Raw genomic sequence first — 26346 nt, forward strand, 5'->3', positions numbered from 1 at the left:
AAACAAAGGCAGAGCACCGTAACTCGTAATTTGAGCGTTCCAAAACAAAGCCAAAGAGCGGTAACTGATGTTACGGTGTTCTGCCTTGGTTTCTCATGGGCTTTTGGAAGTTACTGTTAAGACAAATCATTATTTTCTCGAAAAAAAAACGGAATTGATTCAAGATACTTATCCACATGATAAAGAAGGTCTTGAATGTGCCAAAAATATAAATAACTCATTTTCGACCAAAAACGAAGTTACGGTCTTTTGCCTTTGCACGGCAGAATATATATATATATATATATATACAGTGAGGAAAATAAGTATTTGAACACCCTGCTATTTTGCAAGTTCTCCCACTTAGAAATCATGGAGGGGTCTGAAATTGTCATCGGAGGTGCATGTCCACTGTGAGAGACATAATCTAAAAAATAAAATCCAGAAATCACAATGTATGATTTTTTTAACTATTTATTTGTATGATACAGCTGCAAATAAGTATTTGAACACCTGAGAAAATCAATGTTAATATTTGGTACAGTAGCCTTTGTTTGCAATTACAGAGGTCAAACGTTTCCTGTAGTTTTTCACCAGGTTTGCACACACTGCAGGAGGGATTTTGGCCCACTCCTCCACACAGATCTTCTCTAGATCAGTCAGGTTTCTGGGCTGTCGCTGAGAAACACGGAGTTTGAGCTCCCTCCAAAGATTCTCTATTGGTTTTAGGTCTGGAGACTGGCTAGGCCATACCAGAACCTTGATATGCTTCTTACAGAGCCACTCCTTGGTTATCCTGGCTGTGTGCTTCGGGTCATTGTCATGTTGGAAGACCCAGCCTCGACCCATCTTCAATGCTCTAACTGAGGGAAGGAGGTTGTTCCCCAAAATCTCGCAATACATGGCCCCGGTCATTCTCTCCTTAATACAGTGCAGTCGCCCTGTCCCATGTGCAGAAAAACACCCCCAAAGCATGATGCTACCACCCCCATGCTTCACAGTAGGGATGGTGTTCTTGGGATGGTACTCATCATTCTTCTTCCTCCAAACACGTTTAGTGGAATTATGACCAAAAAGTTCTATTTTGGTCTCATCTGACCACATGACTTTCTCCCATGACTCCTCTGGATCATCCAAATGGTCATTGGCAAACTTAAGACGGGCCTTGACATGTGCTGGTTTAAGCAGGGGAACCTTCCGTGCCATGCATGATTTCAAACCATGACGTCTTAGTGTATTACCAACAGTAACCTTGGAAACGGTGGTCCCAGCTCTTTTCAGGTCATTGACCAGCTCCTCCCGTGTAGTTCTGGGCTGATTTCTCACCTTTCTTAGAATCATTGAGACCCCACGAGGTGAGATCTTGCATGGAGCCCCAGTCCGAGGGAGATTGACAGTCATGTTTAGCTTCTTCCATTTTCTAATGATTGCTCCAACAGTGGATCTTTTTTCACCAAGCTGCTTGGCAATTTCCCCATAGCCCTTTCCAGCCTTGTGGAGGTGTACAATTTTGTCTCTAGTGTCTTTGGACAGCTCTTTTTTCTTGGCCATGTTAGTAGTTGGATTCTTACTGATTGTATGGGGTGGACAGGTGTCTTTATGCAGCTAACGACCTCAAACAGGTGCATCTAATTTAGGATAATAAATGGAGTGGAGGTGGACATTTTAAAGGCAGACTAACAGGTCTTTGAGGGTCAGAATTCTAGCTGATAGACAGGTGTTCAAATACTTATTTGCAGCTGTATCATACAAATAAATAGTTAAAAAATCATATATATATATATATATATATATATATATATATATATATATATATATATATATATATATATATATATATTTTTTTTTTTTTTTTTTTTTTATTTCCTTATACATTTTTCATTAATTTTCATTTAGTCAATTTAAATGGACTGTTAGATGATTTAACATGAGTTTTAGATAGTTTTTATTTGTTTGTTTGTTTGCAGCCAATACTTATTCATTGCAGCAATATAATATTAGGCTAATCCAAACACAGAAGATACTCCACAACAGGCTGACTACACTCCATCTGCATCTGCCTATTAAATAAATTTGCTTTTGGAATCTCCGAGCCATGTTGAGCACACTGTTTGGAGTGCGTTAAGTGTCGCTGTGAAACTGGATCAGATGGCATGAGAAGGAAACAGCAGAGATTGATGCAGTGACCTTATGTTTATTTGGCCCTGCACTGCCTCCATTGAGAAGGAGCTGGATAGGAAAGCAAACTGAGTTCAGGCTGAAATGAGTTCCTCTACTTCACGCTGTTCCCCAGGAGTTTAGCCTATGAAATCACAAATCCAGCATGGCACTGAAGCAGAACTTTGGGGAAAAAAAGCATTTCTTTATTTACAGTCTCTCTCTCTGTCTCTTTCTCTCTCTCTCTCTCTCTCTCTCTCTCTCTCTCTCTCTCTCTCTCTCTCTCTCTCTCTCTCTCTCTCTCTCTCTCTCTCTCTCTCTCTCTCTCTCCTCTTTTCTTTTATTCTGCGTATTCTCCCCAGCTTGACAGACAAGTATATAAATCACACTCTGTAACTTTATGGGCTTTTCTTCTGTGACTCGTTTGGCTGGTCTAAATATGGAAATATCGTGCCACTGAATGCTGTTGGATTATAATGTAAGTGGATGGAAAATGAAAATTGTTTTATGGTCTTAACGCTTGATAATTTTTAAACATCCTCTGAGTGTTGGATAAGATACCGTATCTGAACACAATCAAAACAATTGTTTCCCACAGCTAATTGCTCTTTTATAAGCATCTTTGTTCTTTTTATGCCATAGTTAACTTCTTTTAGCAGGTTAATTCAGCATTGGTTTGAAATACGCAGTCTGGAATTAAATCAGCCTAAAAGAGCTGACCTATTGAATATTAGGGTGGTCCTTATCAAGTCCAATTTTTTTTTTTTTTTTTTGCAAAATGTTAGTGTCTTAGCCTTTTAAACTGTTCCTTTTAACTTCAAAATTAGAAATATGCAAAAATGTTGACAAAAAAAATGATATTTAGAGGTAGCTCAATCATGTGGAAGATTGCCTATGTTAAGCTGTGAGGCGTTATTGTGATATGCAAGTAATATTAAAAGTTGCTGCAAATGAACTACATTTTATTGAAATCAGAGCAACACTGACATGACAACGACGACAACAATCTCAAAAAAGCACAACGTTTTCAACAATCCCTCATTTCTGATGCTCAGCAGCCAGTGTTGACTTTTTGCAGTCTGGATAGATCCGTCGGTGATCTTCCACCACATGAAGGAGAAACTGCAATTGTTCTTCAGAGTGTGTGAGATAGCCACTGTATTCTTGAATCAGAGCCACTCCTCTCTCGGCGTGATCATTGACTACTTTCATTGCATGGGTTGCCTGTGCCTCCTGATAAGCTGCTTGATTCGGCCAAAGTTCCGGGTCAATTTCAAGGAACGTAATGTAATTTTTTAAACCAAAAAATGTGCTCTAAACCCAAACAATAACCAAGGTGATCATCAATAGAAATATGTATTGATTCCACCAGGAAAGGTAAATCTGCTAAACCGGGTCATGGATGGATTAATTTGGATTTAGTTTCTACAATAAGTAAACTGAGATATGTATCTAAAATACATATTTAGGAATATATGGTGCATTAGATGCTTTTATGGAGATTTTTTTGGAATTTTACTAGCCAGGTACAATACCAATTCAAATTATCTGTTTTTACGAAAATCATCAAAATCTCAGAAAGTTTAAAGCTATTGAGCTACCAGTAATTATTATGTTACTGCCATAAAAATTGGCACGCTGTATTTTTTTATATAAAGGAACAATTTGAAGGGTTAAGAGCATGACAATTGGATACTTTAAAAATAAGGACCACCCTAATGAATATCCAGACAAAACATCTTTTCGTATAAATTGAGAATCTGTAAAATTATCCTACAGTCTTGACATCATGTCTTAAGTGATAAGATGCACCATTTTCACCATAAAACAGGTGAAAAATCCCATATGTTAGACATTAACAAACCATTTTATGTAAGGACGTTTTTTCTCTTTATGTCAGACTGTTTTTAAATGGTGATATAAAGGTGTTTTTGCTGTGGTTTGAGGTCACTCTGAGCTCTATCGGGTCAGTTGTTTTAATGATGGTCTCTCAGGTCTCAGGTGTTCTCCAGCGTTGTCTCAGTAGATTGGCTCACAGCAGGACATCTGTCTCAGTCTTTCATCTCACAGCACTCAGCACACAGAGAGCTGGTGAACTTTGCTGCTGTGTTGATCTCCCTCTGATTTTGATTGTCAGCTTTACTGAGGTTGAATCCAGTGTTGAACCATACACTATGGATTAGATGGTGTGTGTCTTGTGCTAAAAGCTGTTCTCTTGTCCACCATGTATGCAAACGTCTCCTAGTTTAAAACAACATCCTCATTATAAACAAAGCATTTATTTAATCAAGCTCCAAAAACAGCTCATTTTGATATTATAGGGTCTGTGGCGTCACATGGGCAAATACACACTCTAGAGCAAAATTTTGACGAATAGTTATACATCATCGCACCGTAGCCCCGCCCACTGGATGGGAGCGTTGCAGTCGCATCAAAAGCAAATAGAACCTATTATATTCACTAACGCTGTCTACACTGGATACAGTATATAGATGTGTTTTCAGTTTCTAAGTAAAAGACTATGGACCCTATCATACACCAAGGGCAATGCGGCGGCAGGTACGAAGCAAGTGTTTTTTCTAGTTTCAGCCCGACGAAGTTATCATTTTCATGTCCTGCGCCACGTTGTTTAAATAGCAAATGCATTTGCACCCATTTGTGCGCCCATGGGTGTGCTAGTCTGAAAATGAGGTGTGTTCAGGCGCATTGATGCAACTGAAATAAACTGTGCCATTGACCAACAAAAACCTGGTCTAAAGTCAATGGCACAGTCATTTTTTTTTACAATTTTTTTTTATTATTTAACCCTCTGAGGTCGGCAAACGCGCAGGCGCGTTTTGCTGGATTTTCTTCACATTGTAGCACTATAAACTTAAATTACTCCGTCATTTATGGTCATACAGAAAAAAGAAATATAAAAAAAGAATCTGTGATATTTTTACTTTTGTATGTGTCCACTTACAATCAAATCAAAACATCGTGCTTTTGTAAAATAAAGAAAATAAACAGGGTGTGCGTTCTGCCTCTCCGTCGCGGTGAACTTTTTTTTCTTGAGCACGTCTATAAACTGAAACAAAACTCAGCGAATACTTGTCACACATTTATGAGCCATATACCTTTATAAACATTTAAGTGTGTACTTTTAAATGATCGGATTCAAACTGAAAACAAATATTCTCTGTTTAAGTAATTTGTATAAAACCAACAAGATGTCCAGCTTCTCAAACGCTTCCTAATTATTTTTAATTTGAACACGCCCACTCGCGCAAAAGAGATTGACATGCAAATCTCCACATGGAACGCGAACGCGCTCATTACCTCAAAAACAAAACACCAAAACACTTAACAAGTCTCTGCTTTTCGTCGAGTTTGAAAGACGCGCCGTGAGCTTACATTGGATTTACCTCAGAAGAAGAAGAACGTGATTTGAAGACAAGAAAGATGTAAGGTAAGAAATTCTTACATATTAGTTTGTTATTGTTGCATAAATTTCACATTGCAGTTGAATTGTTGCTAGATATATGGTGAATATTATAATATTTAGACCCGTGTTTACTGTTACTGTGTTTGTGGATATCTGCTCAAATGTAGATATGTATATGGTAACCATAATGTTTTATATTTGAGCGCGATCGCGTTTGAAAAGCACCAAACGGCTTCATGTTTTTACTATTATCTCATTTCATATCATCATAACGAATGGAAACATTTGAAGTAACATGATAATCAATATATTTTTCTCTTAGTTGTTACTGAAATATTTTGGAAGATTTATAGGCTGCTATGTTATTGTTATTATTGTTTTATGCAGCACTGCGCATAGCCTATGCCTACAAGGCACAACAAACTGTTCATTATATTATATATTGTTGGAAACATTTATGTGTGTGTGTGTGTGTATTCTGTGAATTTTAAAAAGCAATTTTAACCAGAAAAATCTAAAATTTATTCCCAAAATCGTGCAGGCCTTTCTCTTGATATCAGTATGTTCACTTTTTTTTTTTCAGGGCCCAGATGCCACTGAGTCCTGCTGACTTCAACATTCACATGAGTCTCTGTACATGAACATGGTAAAGTGAAAATCAAACATCTTGGAAATGAAAGGTATGTACAATGTTTTTAGGAATGGCACAAAGGTCTCTGTATTTGGATCATTGTTTTCAATGAGTGCTTTTTTGTCATTTGTTGTGTATCCTTGGATTATGTTGTGTTGTAAATAAATCCAAAAAATCTAAAAGCCATTCTTTTTTAAATCTCCTCATTCTTTGTGCAAGGTTGCTCAGAATGACAGGGCCTGATAGCTCCTAATAGGGCCGTTAGGGGAGGGTCTTTGTCTTTCTCAGGTGTGAAAAGCTTACATATTAATGAGCGCATAAAGCTTTTTCACACAAAACACGTCGTAAAATTTTAAATCAATATATTGTCTTATCTGAATGAGCAGTCAGGGTGATTTTCACATAGTTTTAGAGCAAATATTCTAGGCTACGTCATAAAATTTTGAAAAGTCTTGTGAAGAAATAATCAGTATGGGTTTCATGACCTTATTTCAGTGAGAATTTTTTTTTGTATTTTCACAAACCACGCATAAATGTCATTATCTCAAAACAACAAACTTTTACACACATGCTGCTGATATATTATTGTAGCAGAGTTTGTGCTGAATACAGTGTAATCAGACTTTAGCCATGAAAATGTCACAAGTAACAGAAATAAGCACAAATGTCAGAGCATGTCAGAACACCTCCAGGGCCCAGAAAACAGCTCAGACCCCAGAGGGTTAAAGGGCGTTAGTGATATGCGCCTTTAGGCAGGTCCACAATGCGCATACATGCATTGATTTATTAATTTATGCATTTATTTATTTATTTTTAATTTATTTTAGGAGTGAATGTGCACCAAAAATATATGTAAAATATAATTGCTTATTCTTTTTCCTTTTGATTGTTGGGTGAAATATGATTATTTTTTTTATTTTTTTTTGACAGTTTCTGTGACATTCATCCAGCAGGCAATCGTTTAAGATTCAGACCAGGGTTTCAAAATTGCAGGTAAAAAGACATTGATTTTGTTTTGTACATTTGCAGGATGGAAGTTCTAGAATTAAGTCATGAAAGCTAGAAGACGAGCCCTGCTTTTTAAGATTTATTATAATACTTTAATTAAAATAATACATGGACGTTTAAATAGTACCTTCATTAAATTTAATGCAAGTTTTTTTTAGGCTGTGCTTGCAGCTCTGAGAAGTTTTTTTCATTCCTTATTGCACAGTAATTTATCTTCTTCTTAGTTATTTTTAGCAGCAGAAAGCCTACAGTACATCCTACCAGAAATGACAACTTCCTCACCCAAACAAGCCGATGCTGTAGGTGAAAATGAAAGAGTAGATGTTTGTTTTTTTTTGTTTTTTTTTATGTGCTGAAGGATTAACTTTCATTGTTCAGTTAATGTGTCATGGATGTTAACAAGACGGATTACAGCAAAACCAATTCAATGTGCTTTTAAATATAAAGAAAGAGCTTCCTGGTGCTTAGAAATGGGAAAAGGGTCATTGTTCAGCAGTGGTCACTATTCCCAGGAAGTCAAGACAAGCAGTTAAAGGTTTTGAGTTATTTGACCCATTTGGGATGGATGGGTACGAATATGTATAACCTGCCAGTTTTTAAACAATTTTGGTCATTTTTGAAGTATCTTTAAGTATCTTTTCTTGAGACTGTGCTGTGTGAAGACCCATAAACTTGGCTGATCATGTTTTTTTTTTGTTTTTTTTTCACCCAGTGGAACAGGGTCAGTTCATTTCTGCTAAACCTTTTGACTAAACTCTTAAAAATGTATGCTTGTGCTAAAAGTTCTGATATTCTTTAATCCGTGTGAACGAAAATGGAAAATTATATATGCAAACTAAAATGGACTACATGCCCAATTGCTGCCACTTTCGAGAGAAGACCATTCTTATATATGTATATACAGTAGCACACACAGACCAGCCTCTAGTCGTGTGCCTATCGCTGAAAACTGAGACTTGCAGCATTTGATCACTGGATTAACAGAAATCATATGACTTTTAAGAAGTGTTTTCTCAACATTGCAACATAGCATATCTAATTGGCTCCTGACGACACAGTCATTATTATTTGAATTATCACTCAGTGAGACATTTAACCTTGTATTACTGTCTTTGGAGGGCTTTTGTCTTTCAAGCACTTTAAATGTACAAAGTCATGTCATTCAAGATTTACATGCAATGCAGGAATTCCCCAACTTTTTTGACAGATGAACCTGTTTGACCTAATATATTCACTTTTGTCCCCTTCTGAGATTTTAACTTAATTTAACTTAATTAAGTTAGGTTAATAATAAAATTGTCAATAATAATAATAAATAAATACATTTAAGTTCACGGTTCTCTGTCATCAATTAATGGTCACATGTCAAGTAAGTAAACAAACAAAAAAATGTTTTTATTTTAAAATTCTTTATTTTAATTTGACATTTTTGTGATTCAATTACTTAACAGCTTTTAATTGAACTCACAAACCCCTTGCAGTTCCATCATGAACCCTGACGTAATGTAATATTTAATCCAGTGAGTGCATTAAGTGCATTTGTGCATTTAATGGATTTAAAGTGAGTGTTGTTGAAAACAAAAAAAAAGTATATATATTTTTTTCTCTTTATATTTTTATATCAATATGATACAAGATTATCTTATTCAAATCAATGTGATAAACATTGTTAGGTCAAAAGTAATATAAAATTGATCAAAAAGTAGTCCGATTATATTACCTTAAATATGTAATGGATTACGTTACTAACTACAATTTGTGTTATGTAATTTGAAACCAGTAACCAACTACAATTTGTAATTAATGTGCTGGGTAGATTATATTTGCAATATTTTTCAAATAAATGATCCACTATTTATTAGTGGTGACCCCGAATATTCGAAGATTCGATGCTTCGATTGGAGGAGCCTGATTCGACTACCGATCTCACGGTCGAATCTTCGCAGAGGTGTTATGAAACGAGGATCATGCCACTTTGGCTATGAGGGCGCTCAATGTCTGATTTCACATAGAACTACTGGTTTTCTGTCAATACGTTAATATTCAGCCTATTATGATAATGCTGTATATAAAAATGTGCAAAGAAAGAAGCTTTTAATACATTTTTAAATCACAATTTTTAACGTGCGTGAATAAATCAAATCACCCCGTGACAGATTTAAGTTTCACTTTCAATCTGTGACCGACAGAGGAGCGTCTTGGCGGCAAGGATTTAAATCTTTAACAATGTCTGGGATAAGAAAATCTAAAGTGATGTGCACCATCAGAAAGGATATTCTCCAAGGCTGGATTTAGCATCAGGAAAACCATGATCGCACTTATGCTGGCCAACGTTAACAAGTTGGTTTTCCACGGGACATTCTAAAATGCTTAACGTGAAAAAAGCTTTTAAAACACTTAAAAGGCACTTTAACGTGGCTTAATTTATGTAGGCCTACACAGTACACACTTTTTTAAGAAATCATATGTGCAGATAAGCAAATTAACCTAGAATATGAATGCAATGCGTTCCTCCTATAGTAAAGCGTTTTCTTTACATAATTTGATATTTTAATTGAACTATTTTAGGTGATTAAGTCGTTAAACGTTTTTTACGTAAAGTGTTTTAGAATGTATTTTATCCGCGCGCACAATTTGAAAAGACTCCAACGGACACAGACAGAGTGAAAGACTGGATTTTTTCTCTCGATCGTAGGTTACAAGTGATTTCAAAACTTTTCAGCCGGTTCTAATTTGAATTTTGGATGCTGTGAACATTTTTAGCTAAAAAGACTGCCATTCCAGTTTAGCATTTATTGTTGCAGTTAAAAAGACAAAGTTGAAAATTCTGTCTACTATCGTTATTTTAATAATTTCTTTATTTTAATTTTATTTATTGATCTTTCAGGGTTATCTAATCTAACTATTTGTGGCTTGTGTTTTGAATATATGTTCCCCTGCACTTTAGGTATTTTGCACACATTTGCTCCTCATCTTGTGACTTGATTCTGATTTATTTTGTTTTGTATTTTTATTTATTAGAAAGGTAGCCTATATTCTGTTCTAATTTAATTTTGTAAATTAATTGTTTATTTTTTCGGTGCATCGATGTTGTGCTGTACTTAGAGCCTGCTCGCACAGGTAATTTAGCCGATTTAATTTGATTTGCATGTGAAATGCAAATCCTGTCTGCAGTGTGGCCTTTCTGGAGTTATTTATGTTATTTCTTAGTTTTATTGATCAAAAATGTTTTTATACATTTTCTTCTATATCTTTGTGTGATTTTCTGTACATCGCGGCTTTGAAATGTTAAAGCCCCGCCCCCAGCCCCACCCCCCATACATATGATTCGACTATTAGACTATAGGCAAGACTTAACGATTCTGATTCGACTAAGAAAATCCATAGTAGGGGACACCCCTACTATTTATTTCTACAAGCATTTCTATAAGAAAAGGGTTTCACAGACCTTCAGAAATATCCTTTGGTCAAGCTCAAGCAAATCTTTTTATTTTTATTTTTATTTATTTTGTTGTTTTATGTTGTTATTTTATTTTATTTATTTATTATTATTATTATTACACATATTTAAACAAATGTTTGCCTCTTTTGAGAGAAGACACTCCAAAGGTCATACATAGTCAAAACAGAAAATAGTTATAAAAGTTTAATATTTATAATGTAAAATAATATATTAAATAAATAAATAAATTGTAAGTTTATTATATATTTTAAATCAAAATCAGCTAAATATCTTTTAACATATGAGTTTAGTATTTGATCTACTATACGATTAGGATTGTTCTGTTCTAGTAGGAAGGATCCGACACCGACACGTCATGTGTTTATGAACCGTTATCGTCTGTATCCGGCAGCTCTCGCTCTCCTCTGGCCTCTGTGCTGACTCTGGTTTACGCTGAAATGCAATTGCTGAGTATTGCGATGGAGGCTGTTTTCCCAGGTCATTTTTCAAAGTGAGCCGCAGACTCCTGCTTTATCTCAACACACAGGCATCATTAGAGACACGACGCTGTCCGGCTGTAGTGCCCCTGACTGTTGTGCTGTTCCAGGATACGCATCTTTCTATATAATCCATAGAGAGAAAAGTGTTTCTTGGACATGCTTAATCTGTCTTCTTTTCAGCACAGCGACGCTCCCCATCCATCAAACCGCTCTCACACTGGCTGAGCATCAGTCTGCCGTCCCGTCAAAGGAATGTGCTCTCTGTCTCCCCTCCTGTTATCTAATATATTTTTAATGCATGGCTGTCTTTGTGTGTATGTAGCTCTCTCTCTCTTTCTCTCTCTCTTTTCTCATTTCTCTTTTTTTGCATTTCTTTATCAAACGGATGTGCCTTCAAGCACAGAAACACAAGAAGAAAATCTCCCTGAATTTTCACTTTCTATTAGCATCTGTACACAGATTCGCTCAGAGAGCTCGACTTTTTGATTTATGGCTCTGATAGAACAATTTTATATTTACAAGCAGCAAAATAAACATCTCAAATTTGATTCCAGCATGTTATGTCTTGCCTTGGAAATCGCTGTTTATTATATGTCTCGAGGAAAATGTGAAGAGCACAGCAAGCATTTCTGGCCATGAAATGAAATATTACAGTGATTATTTTAATGTCAGGACGGCATCTTTTTGGCGGGTGGTGGTGTGTTTTTTGATAGTTGTTTCGTTGTTGTTGTTGTTGTTGGTGGTGGTGGTGGTGGTGGTGGTGGTTTTTGTCTTCTGATTGTCTTTCCCCTGATCTAGTGGAAACTAGATGAAAACTAGTGGACTTTTGACTTTCAGCACATTGTAATGTCTGGACTTCTCCTTCTGAGATGCGTAAAAATGACCAATTCCCAAGTTAGTTAGTTCTTTTACAAAAGCAGGTATATCTGAAATTACCTGAATATAAACCTGGAATATTAGAGACCAGAAACTGGTGTGACCAATAATTTGTGTGACTGGTGTGACCAGCAGTTTGTGTTATCAGTCAGCCATGCAATAAAATAAAATACTGCATTGCATTTTCATTTATTGCATTGCATTGCATTTGTTTTACAGTCTAAGATGTATTTTTTCAGATGATATTTTTTAATTGGGCCATTTATGTCTAATGGGTGGCTCCGTGGCTCAGTTTGTAGCACTGTTGCCTCACAGCAAGAATGTCTCTGGTTCGAGTCTCGGCTGAGCCAGGAGTCCTTTCTGTGTGGAGTCTGCATGTTCTCCCTGTGTCTGTGTGTTTCCTCCGGTTTCCCCCACTATCCAAAAACATGCAGTATAGGTGATTGAAGACGCTAAATTGTCCGTAGGTGTGAATGCGTGTGTGTAATTAGGGGTTAAACGGATCGTAGATAGTCCGTGATCTGTACAGACCAGGCTCTGCGGTTCGGCACGCATGTGATTTGCAGATTAAATGCAAGTTTAACCACCATAAAGTTTATGATTTGCCCAAGTTTTAAATGCCACACACTTGCGCTTGAGAATGAATGGCTGTACAAAATTGAGTAATTATACAAACCATACATTACATCAGCAAGTTTGTTTACCTGTGGTCACTATTGTTTCCTGTAAAACTAACAGTAGGAACTTTCAGTGATTCAATTCCATGAATCTCGCAAACTTCGATTACATGAATCTCGCAAACTGATTGCAGAATGCAGCGATTGACTAACCAGTGTATTCCAGTACACAATTGAGTATTCCAGACAGATTTTTTCTTAATATATTTTAGAGAACAGATATTCTTTTTAGATCTTTTTGGGATTTGTCTTTTCTTCAGAAAAAGAAAAAAAAGACAATGAAGTCGCTTCCTCCTGTAAATGAGAATATCTGTCAAAAGTATTGAATCAGAAACTTGTGGCTGACAGATGCTGGAAACTGAGTTTTTGCTTGTTAGAGATCAATAGCAATTTGATGAGTATCAAACACAGCGCTCAGAAGTTCTGGTGTCTGTTCTGTTGCGTTCAAATGTACAAATGCAGCTGTTATGTGAGGACGCTTTTACAGAAGTTTGTGCATCAGTAGAGTGTCACATCATTGTGTCAGGATTGACAGATGCCTCATGATGCATGCAAGGATACGTACAGATTGTGATGTTTCATAGCAGCTCGGTTATGTCTTGACACCTCTAAAATACCGTCCAAGCCTTAGAATGAATCATCCATCTGTTAAGTGCCCTTTTTTTTAAACGAACTGAATCCAGGTGCATGGTATTTCCAGAGGTTTGTTTGGTCTAGAAGTGATGCAATAGTTTTGCACAACAACACCATATTATTTTTTTATTTAAGCTAAAAAGGAATCCACCCATCTGTTAACTGCCCTTTGTTTTCAGCAAAATGCATTTGCATGCACAGAATTTCCAGAGGTTTAATTGGTCTAGTAGTGATGCAACAGTTTTGCACAACAAAACCACATTTCCCATGCACAAATGAAGCATGAAGCACATCTAATGTGGATAAATTGCTCTTCATTTTGTTGTAACTTGCCATTGCACTGGTTGCTGTTCGCATCAAATTCAAGGCTCTAATGTTTGCCTACAGAACAACCACTGGCTCTTCACGCCTATATTTTAACTCATTACTCCAGACTTACTCCAGGCTTCTCATGGTGCCATCCCAAAGAGGCACAAAATCACTTTCATGGACCTTTACTCTGACTGCTTCAAGGTGGACCCGTGTGTGCACCAGGGTACCGAACCCAAGACTACCTGGAGGAGGTGGTCTGAGTTCGGTTGCACTCGAACTTTGGTGCAATTCACGTGAATGTGAAAGTAGCACAGACTTGTTGTGCAATTGTTCAGGAAGAAAAGCAACCTGCGCATGCATTTTATCTTTATTTTATCTATCATTTTATGCATTTTCTATCATGCGCCATGCACATTTGTGATGATGTAAGATGAACACAAGTGCACCAGGATTCGGTAGAATCAAGTTGAGTGTGAAACCAGACCAGCGCTGCGGGGGGCGCCGGGAACGATCACGCTCGGATTCGGACCGCAGCAAACGAGCCCAGTGTGAAAACACTTACTATTCTATGTATCTATTTACCGATCAAAGCACTCAAAGCTAATTAGGTGCTAAGAGTTCTGCACTCTAAGGCCTTATCCACACGGAGACGCGTTTAGCTGTATACGTAAACATTGTGTATCGTCCAGACGGATCTGGCGTTTTTGGAGCCTGAAACCGCTATTTTTTTTTTAAACCAGGTCCCAGAGTGGATAAATCTGAAAACGACACCCTTGCGTTTTCGTGTGTACAGCCAATCCGTATATTTATATATGTCATCATCCCACGTGTCGACTACTTCACATAACAGCATCAACAACTGCTTGTGTTTGTGCTGCAGAAGCTACTGGGCCTCTTTATTTATTTCTTTATTATTTACTTGAATGTATTTTTTTTTATATATATATATTTTCTTTCTTATGCTATGATGCTTGTCTGTTGTCTGATTAAGACATTTCATATTTTGTACCAGGCCATTTATAGTTGTTCATTGTTCAATAAAGTTATTGGTAAAAAAAGAAAAAAAAGAAGAAGCTACTGAGCCTATTATTATTGTATAGACCTTATTCACAGCAGCACCATCTTTGATTTTTAATGGGAATGAAAGTGAGGCTGTGAGGGACAGACATGCATCTCTTCAATGGGCTGTACTGTTATGTTTTTTTCAATTATTATTCTGTTCATGAAACACTGGAAAAATATCTTTCCAAGAAATTTCAGTTGACAAAAACACTCCAGACAATATTAGCTGTGGAAAATTGAAAGTAATCTAGGAGCTTTATACAGATTTTTACAGCAGATGCCATTGGAAACACGGTAAGTCTATCCCTCACAGCCTCACTTTCATACCTGTCATGGCGCTGCTCTGAATAAGGTCTATACAGCGCACAAGGTTTATGTGCATGCTCCAAGTCTTCTTCTCTGTTTTTAGTATATCTCTGTGGTAGAATAACAGCACCACATACTGGTCTGGTCTGGTTTTGTGTGTACGCAGATATTTCTTGAGACGATGCCGTGTTTACGGATTTTTTTTTTTAGAACGAGGTGAAAAAAAAAAGAAAAAAAGATCGGATAGGGAAAGCTCTGACTTCGTGTGTACTGTGCTAGACTAACTGGGACTAGTTTACTGCACTCACACATTCTTGCCCTACTGTTGGTTTGATTGCTTCTATTGCTCTCCTCATTTGTAAGTCGCTTTGGATAAAAGCGTCTGCTAAATGATTAAATGTTAGTGTGTATGTCGTGAAGTGAAAAAGAGGGCAATTCATAAATTTTATTCCATCCGGAATAACTTATGCACATCACAGAACTGTTTGCACTCAGAATTTTGTTTCTTGTTTTCTGACCTTGCATTTATATTTTAATAGCGTTACAAAGCTTTCAGCCTGTAAGCTGCTGAAACGTTGCATTTGATGATTCATCCATCAGTCTTTTTGCACAGCAAAGCTGTGGTTTGTGCTGTTCTCTGTGTCTTAATCTGGTATTCAGTGTGCCATAGGCTGGCTCCCTCATGGCATGACATTATTGCAGATATGCTCAGCGGAGTGGTGAGGGGAGCTGCATTTGGATTCCTAGATCATTCAGTAAAAAGTCTTGATTGCCTGAGCAGTGGAGGGAATGGTTGTAATCCTGAGGGATTTCTCCAGCGGCCATGCTGGCTGTAGATTGCTAGAAACGCCTTTTTCAGATACCATTTTTCATTTATTTGATCCTTTTCTCACGCCACAAATGGTTTTGAGCTCCTACCTGAAATGCCAGATTGATAAACTATCTGAATGTGATGGTGCAGATTTTTTCAGTCTCACCAGGGACTTTAGTAAAATGCCACCACTGTCACCAGTAAATCTTTGACCTTTCTTCCTTTCTCTTCTAGACCATTGGAAATACAATGCGTACATGCAAATGTATTTTGCTCAAAACTAAGCCCTCCGTTTGGCTCCCTTTGAAATCGATTGCCGGTGAGAAAGCGAAGGAGAGCCGCACCAGCTGTTGACCGTGTCTTTTTGTGTTTACAATCTCGCTGGAGATATAGTGGACAAGGAGTAATGCCACACTGGGATTTTTCACCATGGCAACCCAATGTTGATCGAGCTGAAAAAGGAGTCACCTGTACGTCAAGCTGTTCATGTGGCCTGTTATCAAACAAATAAAAACTGACCAGCTCTGATTACACTCGTGATAGATGCATTATGTGGGTTTAACAGATCCATCCATCCATCCATCCATCCATCCGTGACCATTCATTAATCCATTTTTCATATATAATTATTTATTTATACTTTCATTTTTAATCCATTCACTTATTTACGGAGCCCCTAAAGGGGCCTTTGCAAAAATAAAAATATACAGACTTTAACGTGCTCACAAGAAATGTTTCTCGTGCAAACGCAATAGTTTCTCGTGAGCACGCGATACGTTTCTCGTGAGCAGGTGAAAGTCTGTATATTTTTATTTTTACAAAGGTCCCTTTAGGGGCTCTGTACTTATTCACTATTCTTCCATTTTTATTTATTTTTTATTCTTTAATTAAGTCACTTATTTATTCCTTCATTTGTATTAATTCCTTCAATTTCATTTAAATTAATTTTAATGTATTTATTACATTTTTTATATTATTTAATAAATATCATTATAATTATAAATACATTATTAATACATAGTCTTATAATTTCATTTAAATTTAATTAAACATAACATTTCATTTCAATTCAACTTCTTAAAAATATTTCATTTATTTTCAATGAACTCTTAAATGATTTTAACATGACTTTTAACATGCCTATGTCTGTTGAATTACCAATCTGTATGAAACATGCTTTTTTCTTTTTTTTTTCTTTAAATCATTTGCGTGATTTCTGTTTGTGTTGAAGGTAAATCATCTGAAAATCAAAAAAGAACATGTTTAACTTCCAGCTTTCAATATTTGAACTTGTTTTGATGTTTATGCTGTTAGCGGAGGTTGTTTGTCACACATTAATGTGTGTCACTATCTGTTTTGTACCTCTTTGGTTTTAATGGGCATCCTCACACAGCATCCCTCGGAAGACTTTGTTTTATTTTTCTAGCAGGTTGAGAGATTTTTTTTCTTATCCAGAGAGATTATTTTTTTCAGTCAATGAAAATAATAATGCAATAAGGCATGAGGCCATCCGTAACAGTGATTTGACCACAATTAAGGTTGTGTATAGCACAAAGCTGTCTTATATTATCTCTTTCTTTCTCGGTTCTCATTCGATTATTTCTCTCTGTCTTGTTTTTCTCTCTGTCGTGTACCCAGCATGTGTCTGAGCTGTTGGCGGTGGTGCGGCTTCCGTTCATTCATCCCAGCTACCTGCTGAACGTGGTGGACAACGAGGAGCTGATCAAATCTTCTGAGGCCTGCAGGGACCTGGTGAACGAAGCCAAGCGCTACCACATGCTGCCACACGCCCGCCAAGAGATGCAGACGCCCAGAACTCGCCCGCGACTGTCTGCCGGTACATTCTTCAGCATGGCTTATAGTTTCTTTAAGATTAACGTGTAACACATTAGCGCTGTTCTGAGCTTCCTTGCCGTCTACAGCCTATATAGTCTTCTAAGGCATCATGCCTGAAATGGAACCTCTTAAGCAGCCAAGTTGGAATGCTCTACATAGATAGCAACTCCATATAAGTTGAGGAGCTAAAAATGTAATGCTCTAACAAGCATAAAAATATACAGCCTACACAAAAATGTTTTACATTTCTTAAGGCAAGACACTACGGGCCCAATTGTCCGAATCCACTTCTGCTAGTTTAACGACGGGAAAAATGGTCGGCGTACCCGGCGCATGGTCTTAAATGGTTGTCCGTATTCTCTTAATGAGTAATGGGTGTGTTTTGGGCGTAACGTGCAATAAACCAATCAGATTGTCATCTCCTAGTTGCGCTTGCGCCAATTGCTATTTACATGGCGGAATTTGCAAGCGGAAAGACTGAACGCTTCTCCAGAGAGGAAATGAATTTGCTCGTGTGCAAGGTTAAAGCAAGCAGACCATCTACGGGACAAGCCAGATTCCACCATATCTTTATGTACACAATATTAATATTTTACATTGTAATCCTTTTATTTTTAATATATGGCAAGTTTGTGTGCTGCTGTGCATCCCTGTTAGCCTGGTAATACCAGACTCTGCTACTTCACTTTGCTTCGTAGAGAGAGTCTGGAATAGCATAATAGAGAAGTGTTTTCTCTCTCGCGGGGGGGCGCTTGTCTGAAGTTTAAAATCATTGGTTACCCGTAAGCCAATCACATAACGTTTGGTTATGGCGTGTGTTATGCGCATGCTCAGCCGCATCTAACTTCCACTGTAAACACATGTATGATGCAAAAACTAAACCATCGAGCGAAATACCGGAGTGAACATGGCTGTGAACGACTTTTGCAGATTATGTGAAGTAAATCTACGCAAGTACGCATCCACCACGGTACAATCAGCGTCTACGTCACGGCTCTCAGCCCGCCCTCTGTTCGTTGATTGGCCCGGCTGTTTTCAGGCCGGTGGAAAACTGAAAGATACGCTGCTATCTCAGACTGACTACAGGAGCGAAATGAAATTAGCGGAAGTAGGAAGTCTGACGTAGTCAGGCTACATCCTTGTGTGTGTAATAAGCAAAGTGTGCGCGTGTTGTGGATCCACCTACAGGCTCATATTACTAACACGCTCTTTAACCTGTTAAGCTTCACCAGTGCGTGGGCGCACTGAAGCGTTTTTTTATTTATATAGTTCAAAGTTACTATCAGATTTAATGTTATACCTTGACAAACTATACATCATTAAAAAGATATAATACTCAAGTTTCAGTATTTGACCACTATTGTATTCTGAGAAACTTATAGTGACAGTTATGTCTTAATTTGTGTCAGGAGTTATGAAATGAAAAAATGAGTCGATACCTTTAATATGAATTATGCGCGTCAGCCTGTTCCATTCATAAAAAACTCCTGTGCTGTCGTCATGACAGCGATACACAAAACAACGTCCTTCAGGGCTTTAGCTCAAAAATGTGCAGATTTGGAGAAATATTGATATATTCTCATAGATTCACGTCATATTTCTAAAGACAGGAATAATATTTATTGAATTTATACCCAAATGTGTCGATGTAATCATTGTGAGCGCTTTTACTGAGATGTGCAGTGTTTTCAATTCATACCAATAGCCTGAGGGCGCTATATGCACAAAAAATAATCCATATATGGGACATGAAGAAGAGCCATGATCATGTGACATTCCAGGACGTCACTGATACAAACAAAGCTAACAAGAGATCCCGCTGTAATATGCAGATAAAAGATGTTTTGAAGACAATAAACATGTTTGCTATGATATTTGATTTGCCTGTGTTCTTCAAGCCATGCCAGGTATTTTCATAATAATAGATTATATTTATAATGTAATGCTAATCGATATAGACTTTATCATCGTGCATAAAACTATAAATAATGTTTTCTGTCTGATTTTTTTTTTATCTGAAGCCAAATTAGATCAGAGAAGATTATTTAAAACACTCGATTGCGTTATGAAGTAAGTTTGGAGCACAAACATGGTTTTAATCTCATAAATGGTCGTGTATTGATGGCGTGCTAAGCTAACATGCTAGCTAGCCCAGGTGCACCTGCCACCAGGGGTTATTCTTTTATGAATTTTGTTCTAAATAAGAATGCTTACTGATATGTTTTAGTGCATTTGACCACTATTTAGTGCACTTCAAATGTGAAGTGAGAAATTTGATAAAAGAAATTAGGGATTGAAACCCTATGAATAGGCTGTGAATAGCCAGTCGTTAGTAACTATAATGCAGACAAAAGAAATGCATATTTCGAGCCATAACCAGTCTGGAGAGGTGTTAATGTGTGCAGGGGGAGACTGAGACTGAATGGGGCTCGTTTGCACCACAAAACAATAGAGACAATATACTGGATAGATGGTTAGAAGATGACAATAAACATCAGTAGCATTTTTAGAGTAGCCTAATCAAAATAAAGTCATGACATGATCTTGAAAAACATTTAACTAAATACAGAGTTTTAGACTTATTATCTTCATATTTTAAATATAACATGGTCAGACATGTGGCTTTAGCTGTAGTGCATTTCTAGATTGCTCCAGTGCCAACTTCAATTTTATTTTCATTAATATGTTTCATAAAAAAAAAATTCTAATAACTTTACAAAACTTTGAAGCTATTTAAAAAAAAAAATCATTATGACAATAATTAATTCTACATTTACAATAAACTACCAGGTGTCAGCTTTCAAATGAGATCATACTTGTGCTTTTAGTGCAAAGGGTTCATGAACTGTATCTGTTTCAGTTTGGGTATGTCATTTCTGGGGATTTTTCAAAAGTGGGGTTGCAGCTTAACAGGTTAAACAACGTGACACAGGATGTTAAAATGATAACTGTGTCGGGCTGAAACTAGCATAAAACACTTGATTTACAATAATAACAACATATTTCACCAAGTGATTATTCACAGTACATTAAGCCAGTTATTTTGTATTACAAGTTTTCTGAAATATTTAAATATGCCATGATATGAGTCATTATCTAATGAAATATGCACTAATTTGCATACATTTCAGAACCGAAATCTGAACTTGAAATTCAACTCAAAATTCTTGTTTTATTTTGTTGACATATAAGAGTCAGAGGGGATTTTGGATATCTCTTTTTATCACTCCATAAATCAGAAAATACTGTCAACAGACAGAACAAATGCCATGTTTTAGGAATACAATATTATATTAATCAGGTGAATGATATATGAGCAAACCGCTCTGTTTAAACCTTCTTAATATAGATAGGAGTAAAACTGTTAAGTTTTTTGTATGTAACTGATGAAGTAGAGATTTCTGACTCTCCCATCCTTTAAAGATATGTATTATAATTTAAATGTACATGCTTAAATAGATGAAGTGTAACAAAATAAACAATTAAATGTGTATTGTGAATGTTTTCTAGTCGGAAAGAAGGCATGGCATGGAAGCAAAATAGCACAAAATCTCAAAAAGCCTGAAGTGTCTTTTCCTTAAATAATTTGTTATTAGATTAAATTATTTTGGCACTTTTCCTTATTTACATAAAATAAGGGACATTTATATCCAGCATCTCAGAGCGTGTCATGATGCATTCTGGGATTGCCTTACCCATGAAGGTGAGACACTACTGGCAAAAACACAATTTTTTCATGCATCTGTCAATTTTTCTTTTTTTTTTTTTTTTTTTTTTTAGCTTTTCATAGTGTTTTTTTTTTTTTTTTTTGGAAAGAAAGTGGAAAGAAAATATCCAAAATACACTTTTAAGTGCATCTTTTATAGCACGCTCTATTTGCCTCTTTAGATTTCAATTACAGTACATATCTTTAAAGGCTGTTTTCTCAAATGGAGAAATCTGTACTTTAGGAGCACGTACATGCACCACATTTTACAGTTTTATTCCTTTGTATATTCTGAAGGTTTAATTGCTGCTGCAAAATTGTTAACAGGAACAAGGAAAAGCGAACATATTTCACCAGTATTGTTCTCTCTCCCGTGGCTTCCAGTTAAACATCATATTGAGTTCAAAACACTTTTGTTTGCTTATAAGGGTTTGCATGGGCTGGCTCCTCCATACATCTCTAATCTCCTTTTATCTCACCATAATGCTTTTAGACAACTTGGGTCAACCAGTAGTCTACAACTGACGGTTCCAAGGACACCTTTAAAATTGAAAGGAGATTGTGCCTTTTCAGTGGTCGCTCCGCAGCTTTGGAACAATCTGCCATCTTACATAAAGACTGCACCAACATGCACTGATTTTACATCTTTGCTTAAAACCCACTTATTTACTGTTGCTTATGGTCATAATTGGACCTAGTGGTATACATTGTAGTGTATTGTTTATTTGTGTGTTTTATGTTTACTCATTAGGATACCTGTTTACACTTTGTACAGCACTTTGGCCAACAGCTGTTGTTTTTAAATGTGCTCTATAAATAAATATGACTGACTGACTTGACTGATTGAAATATAATTTGCCTCGTAACACTTTACCCATTAAGGTTTCATTAGTTAACATAAGTTAACTACATTAGTTAACATGAACTAAGAATGAACAATACTTCTACAGCATTTAACAATCACATTTAATGTTAGTTTCACTTTCAACATTTACTGATACATTATTAAATTCAAAAGTTGTATTTGTTAAAATTAGAAATGCACTGTGAACTAACATGAACAAACAATGAACAGCTGTATTTTATTAACTAATGTTAACAAAGATTAATAAATACTGGAACAAATGTATTGCTCATTGTTAGTTAATACATTAAATAATGTTAACAAATGGGACCTTATTAAATGGGACCTTATAAAGTGTTACCATTTGCCTGATTTCATACAACATTTTATTCCTAAAAAATGGTGAAAATTATTTTTTCTGGCTGTTGATGGAGTGATAAAAAAGGGATATCCAAAATGAAAAAATCTCTAAAAAAGAAACCTTTTAACCTGGCTTTAGCAAATGTTCTGATTTCTGTTCTAGAAATGTATGCACATTAGTGCATATTTAATTAGATAATGCATAATTTGCATATTTAAACATTTCAGAAAACTTGTAATAGAATTTTTTTTGTGCAATTCTTAAAGGAGTAGTTCACTTTCAAATAAAAATTTCTTGATAATTTACTCACCCCCATGTCAGTCTCAATGCAGCTTCAAAGGCTAGACAACGATCCCAGTCAAGAAATAAGGGTCGTATCTAGCATAAAAAAATAAAAAAACATACTTTTTAACCACAAATGCTGTCTTTTACTATCCCTGAGATGAGCCACGCATTACGTCATCACGTTGGAAAGGTCATGCGTGATGTAGTCGGAAGTACCGACCCAATGTTTACAAGTTTGGAGTAGGAGGACCGCTTTCTTTCAAACATTCGCTCGGTATCTCACTATGGGAAACGCCTCTGGGCGTGACAGATCCTGGAAGCACCAATCACAGCACGTCTGTCAGTTGTGCATCGCATGCCTGGGGGTGAGACACGCTTAGGCAGCCCTCGCGAACCCTGAGTGCTGTCCTCACTGTTCTCTCTTCCCATCAAGGGTGCTAGAGAGAAGAGTGCTGGTCGCGGCCACTAACAAGGGAGATCCCTGCTTTTCTCTGCTGCCCGCGGAGGAGACTAAACAGCCCCCTGCATCATACAGCTGGGGCGAATTTATGGATGAAGTCTCCCACCAACTACCTCCCCTCTTTGGATCCTTTACGGATGTTAGAGAGGAGGACGATGATGATGACAAGGCCATTGCTCGTGTGTTGGAGGAGGAGACAACGCAATCCTCTTGCCGAATCCCTCCCGGCCAGGCATCGCGTTAAGTGAAGGTTCTCCCTCCCCAGCTCAGGCGGAGCTTGACCTACTGGAAATGTGCCAGAGGGCTGCGGCAAAACTCTCCATAGACTGGCCGTCGCAGCAGACGAGCCAGGGGATGGAGAGATATCTCTATGACGGCAAGAGACTGCCGTCACTTGCCCCACCAGTTAAACAGCTCATTCCAGCGGTCCCCGCATGCGTTTCTGGGATAAGCCTTTTTCACACAGGGTTCCTGTAAAAGGATTTTATAGGCTGGATGTCGATAACATGGAAGAGTTAGGGATGTCAAATTCCCCTCCTGTTGAGATGTCAGTTGCACATCATCTCCACCCTAACCACAGGGCAGCCTTTTCCTCGGCTTCAGCTTCACTGCCAGGACGTACTGAGTGCCTAGCAGCCTCAATTTTTCAGAAGATTTATGTTCTTCTGCACTGGCAGTGAGGCCACCTCTCTCCTCCTCACTGCTTATCAAGCGGAGCTTATGAAAGAAATCGGGAGGCAAATGGATGCTGGGACTCCAAACCCAGCTCCCTGCAATAACACAGATTTATGTTATTGCAGATCTCAACCTGAGAACTTCCAGAGGTGCGGTCCAGAGCTGTGGCCACAGCATGGGCCTGGCAGTGGTCGGCGAGTGAGATCTCTGGCTAGGACTGTCAGGGCTGTCAGACAGAGGAAAAAGTAGACTTCTTGAATGCTCCAGTTGAGCCCAGCCCTTTTCGAGGCATCAGTCACTGCTGTGCGACAACTGTGTGATCTGAAGAAGCAGGAGGGTGAGGCTTTCCAAATATGCCTCCCTTGCAGATCTGCTGCTAGGGTTTCTCAACCACCATGGTCCAGGTTTGAAGCCCCCCAGAGGTGTGGCCGGTCAGCCTTCAGAGGCCCTAGACCTTCTCAGCCTCAGCAGGCTGAGCCACAGTCTAAGCCAGCTCAGCCGAGGGGAAAACCGTCTTTCGCAACGGCTGCAGCCAGACACCGACCAGCAAACCCTCAGGGAGGGTAGAAACGGTGAGCAACCTAATGTTTCATTATGATCAGGACAAAGGGATGAGTAACAGCACTCACAGAGTATCTGTTGTTATCCTCCCTCAAAGAGAGCAGTCATTTCCTCCCACTCCGTCACATTCTGGATTTACGGAACCTCAACAAACACCTCAGATAATACAAGTTCAAAATGTTGACCTTAAAGACGTTATCTCAAATTATTCGTCCCAAGGACTGGCTTACGTCAGTCGATCTGAAGGATGCATATTTTCACATCTACCCAGCACACAGAAAATTCCTCAGGTTTGCCTATCGGGACACAGCCCATGAGTTTTTGGCAGTTCCATTTGGTTTGTCTTTAGCTCCAAGGGTTTTCAGCAAATGTGTGGATGCAGCGCTCACAACGCTGAGAATAATGGGTCTAAGAGTGTCAGCATATTTGGACGATCTGCTGCTGTGCACGCCATCATGGCAGCAAACAGAGAGAGAGAGACAAAAATGCTTGTGTCTCATTTGGAGAGCTTAGGCTTCAAGATAAACGAGACAAAAAGCTGCTTGGTGCCCACACAAGAGATAATTTACCTGGGTCTCAGACTGAACTCGGACCTCTATCAAGCGTTTCTGTCCGAGGAGCGCATCGGGTCAATTCGCGGCTGTCTATCCCTTTTTCAGAAAGGAAACAGAGTTTCATTCAGACTGTTTACGTCTTCTGGGGCTGATGGCCTCGACAGTTTCTGTCATTCCATGAATGATGGAGTTTCAGCACTGGATGGCCGCGCAGGGCTTGTGTCCAAAACGCCACCTCAACCGCAAAGTGATAGTGACGTCACTCTGCATGCGCGTTCTCCGTCAGTGGAGAGATCGCTCTTTTCTCGAGTCAGCGACTCCGCTGGGAGCAGTTTCTATGAGAAAGGTGGTTACAATGGATGCGTCGCTCACAGGTTGGGGTGCTGGGGAAATGGCCCGCCTCGCTACAAAACGCACACATAAACTTCCTGGAATTGTTAACAGTGTTTCTGGCACTGAAAAGTTTTGTGCAGTTCCTAAGGAACCACCACATTTTGATCAGATCAGACAACACAATGGCGGTGGCATACATAAATCGCCAGGGAGGCACACATTCCCATCTGCTTCACAGTCTGGCACGGAAACTAATTGTGTGGGGCGTGAAGCATTTTCATTCACTACGGGCAACCCATGTCCCGGGAATAATGAATGTGGGGGCGGATCTCCTGTCCAGAGGAAATCCTCTGTATGGAGAATGAACTCTCCACCCTCAGGTAGTGAGCCAGTTGTGGGAGAGGTTCAGCCAAGCTGCCGTAGATCTCTTCGCCTCGCACGAAAACACTCAGTGCCCTCTATTCCTCTCTCTGGTGAGAGACGGTGCGTCTATGGGTGTGGATGCTCTGGCTCACCCGTGGCCAAGCGCACTACTGTACGCGTTTCCTCCACTGAGTCTGATCATTCCAATTTTAAGAAGGGTAAGAGAGTACGATCACTCAGTCATGTTTGCCCCGAACTGGCCAGGGAAGTTGTGGTTGACGGAGATAATTCAACTCCTTTGCGACCAGCCTTGGCCTCTCCCGTTGCGCAGGGACCTTCTCTCACAAGCACGCGAGGGAGATTTTTCACCCAGCTCCAGGCAAAGTGGCTATTTGGGCCTGGCCTGTGAGAGGTTAAACTTGAGTGTGAAGGGTTTGCCTCCGAGGGTGATGGAAACAATTCAGAATGCACGAGCAGCTTCAACGCGCTCTGCATATGATCGGAAATGGAGTGTGTTTGAGTGATGGTGCGCACACAGACACATCATGAC

The 26346-nt window shown here is 38.3% G+C and overlaps 1 protein-coding gene across 2 annotated transcripts in view; it reads left to right on the plus strand.

Annotated features, from left to right (window-relative positions):
- LOC307148223 (kelch-like protein 29) overlaps positions 1-26346 on the plus strand; it is a 264387-nt gene that overhangs the window by 150932 nt on the left and 87109 nt on the right. For both annotated transcript variants that reach the window (XM_079853579.1, XM_079853580.1), the window contains one exon: positions 17457-17655. In XM_079853579.1, coding sequence (XP_079709705.1) covers positions 17457-17655 — 199 coding nt within the window. The remainder of the gene's footprint in view (positions 1-17456; positions 17656-26346) is intronic.

The sequence above is a fragment of the Squalius cephalus genome, assembly GCF_949319135.1.
Source record: "Squalius cephalus genome assembly, chromosome: 20".
NCBI lineage: Eukaryota > Metazoa > Chordata > Actinopteri > Cypriniformes > Leuciscidae > Squalius > Squalius cephalus.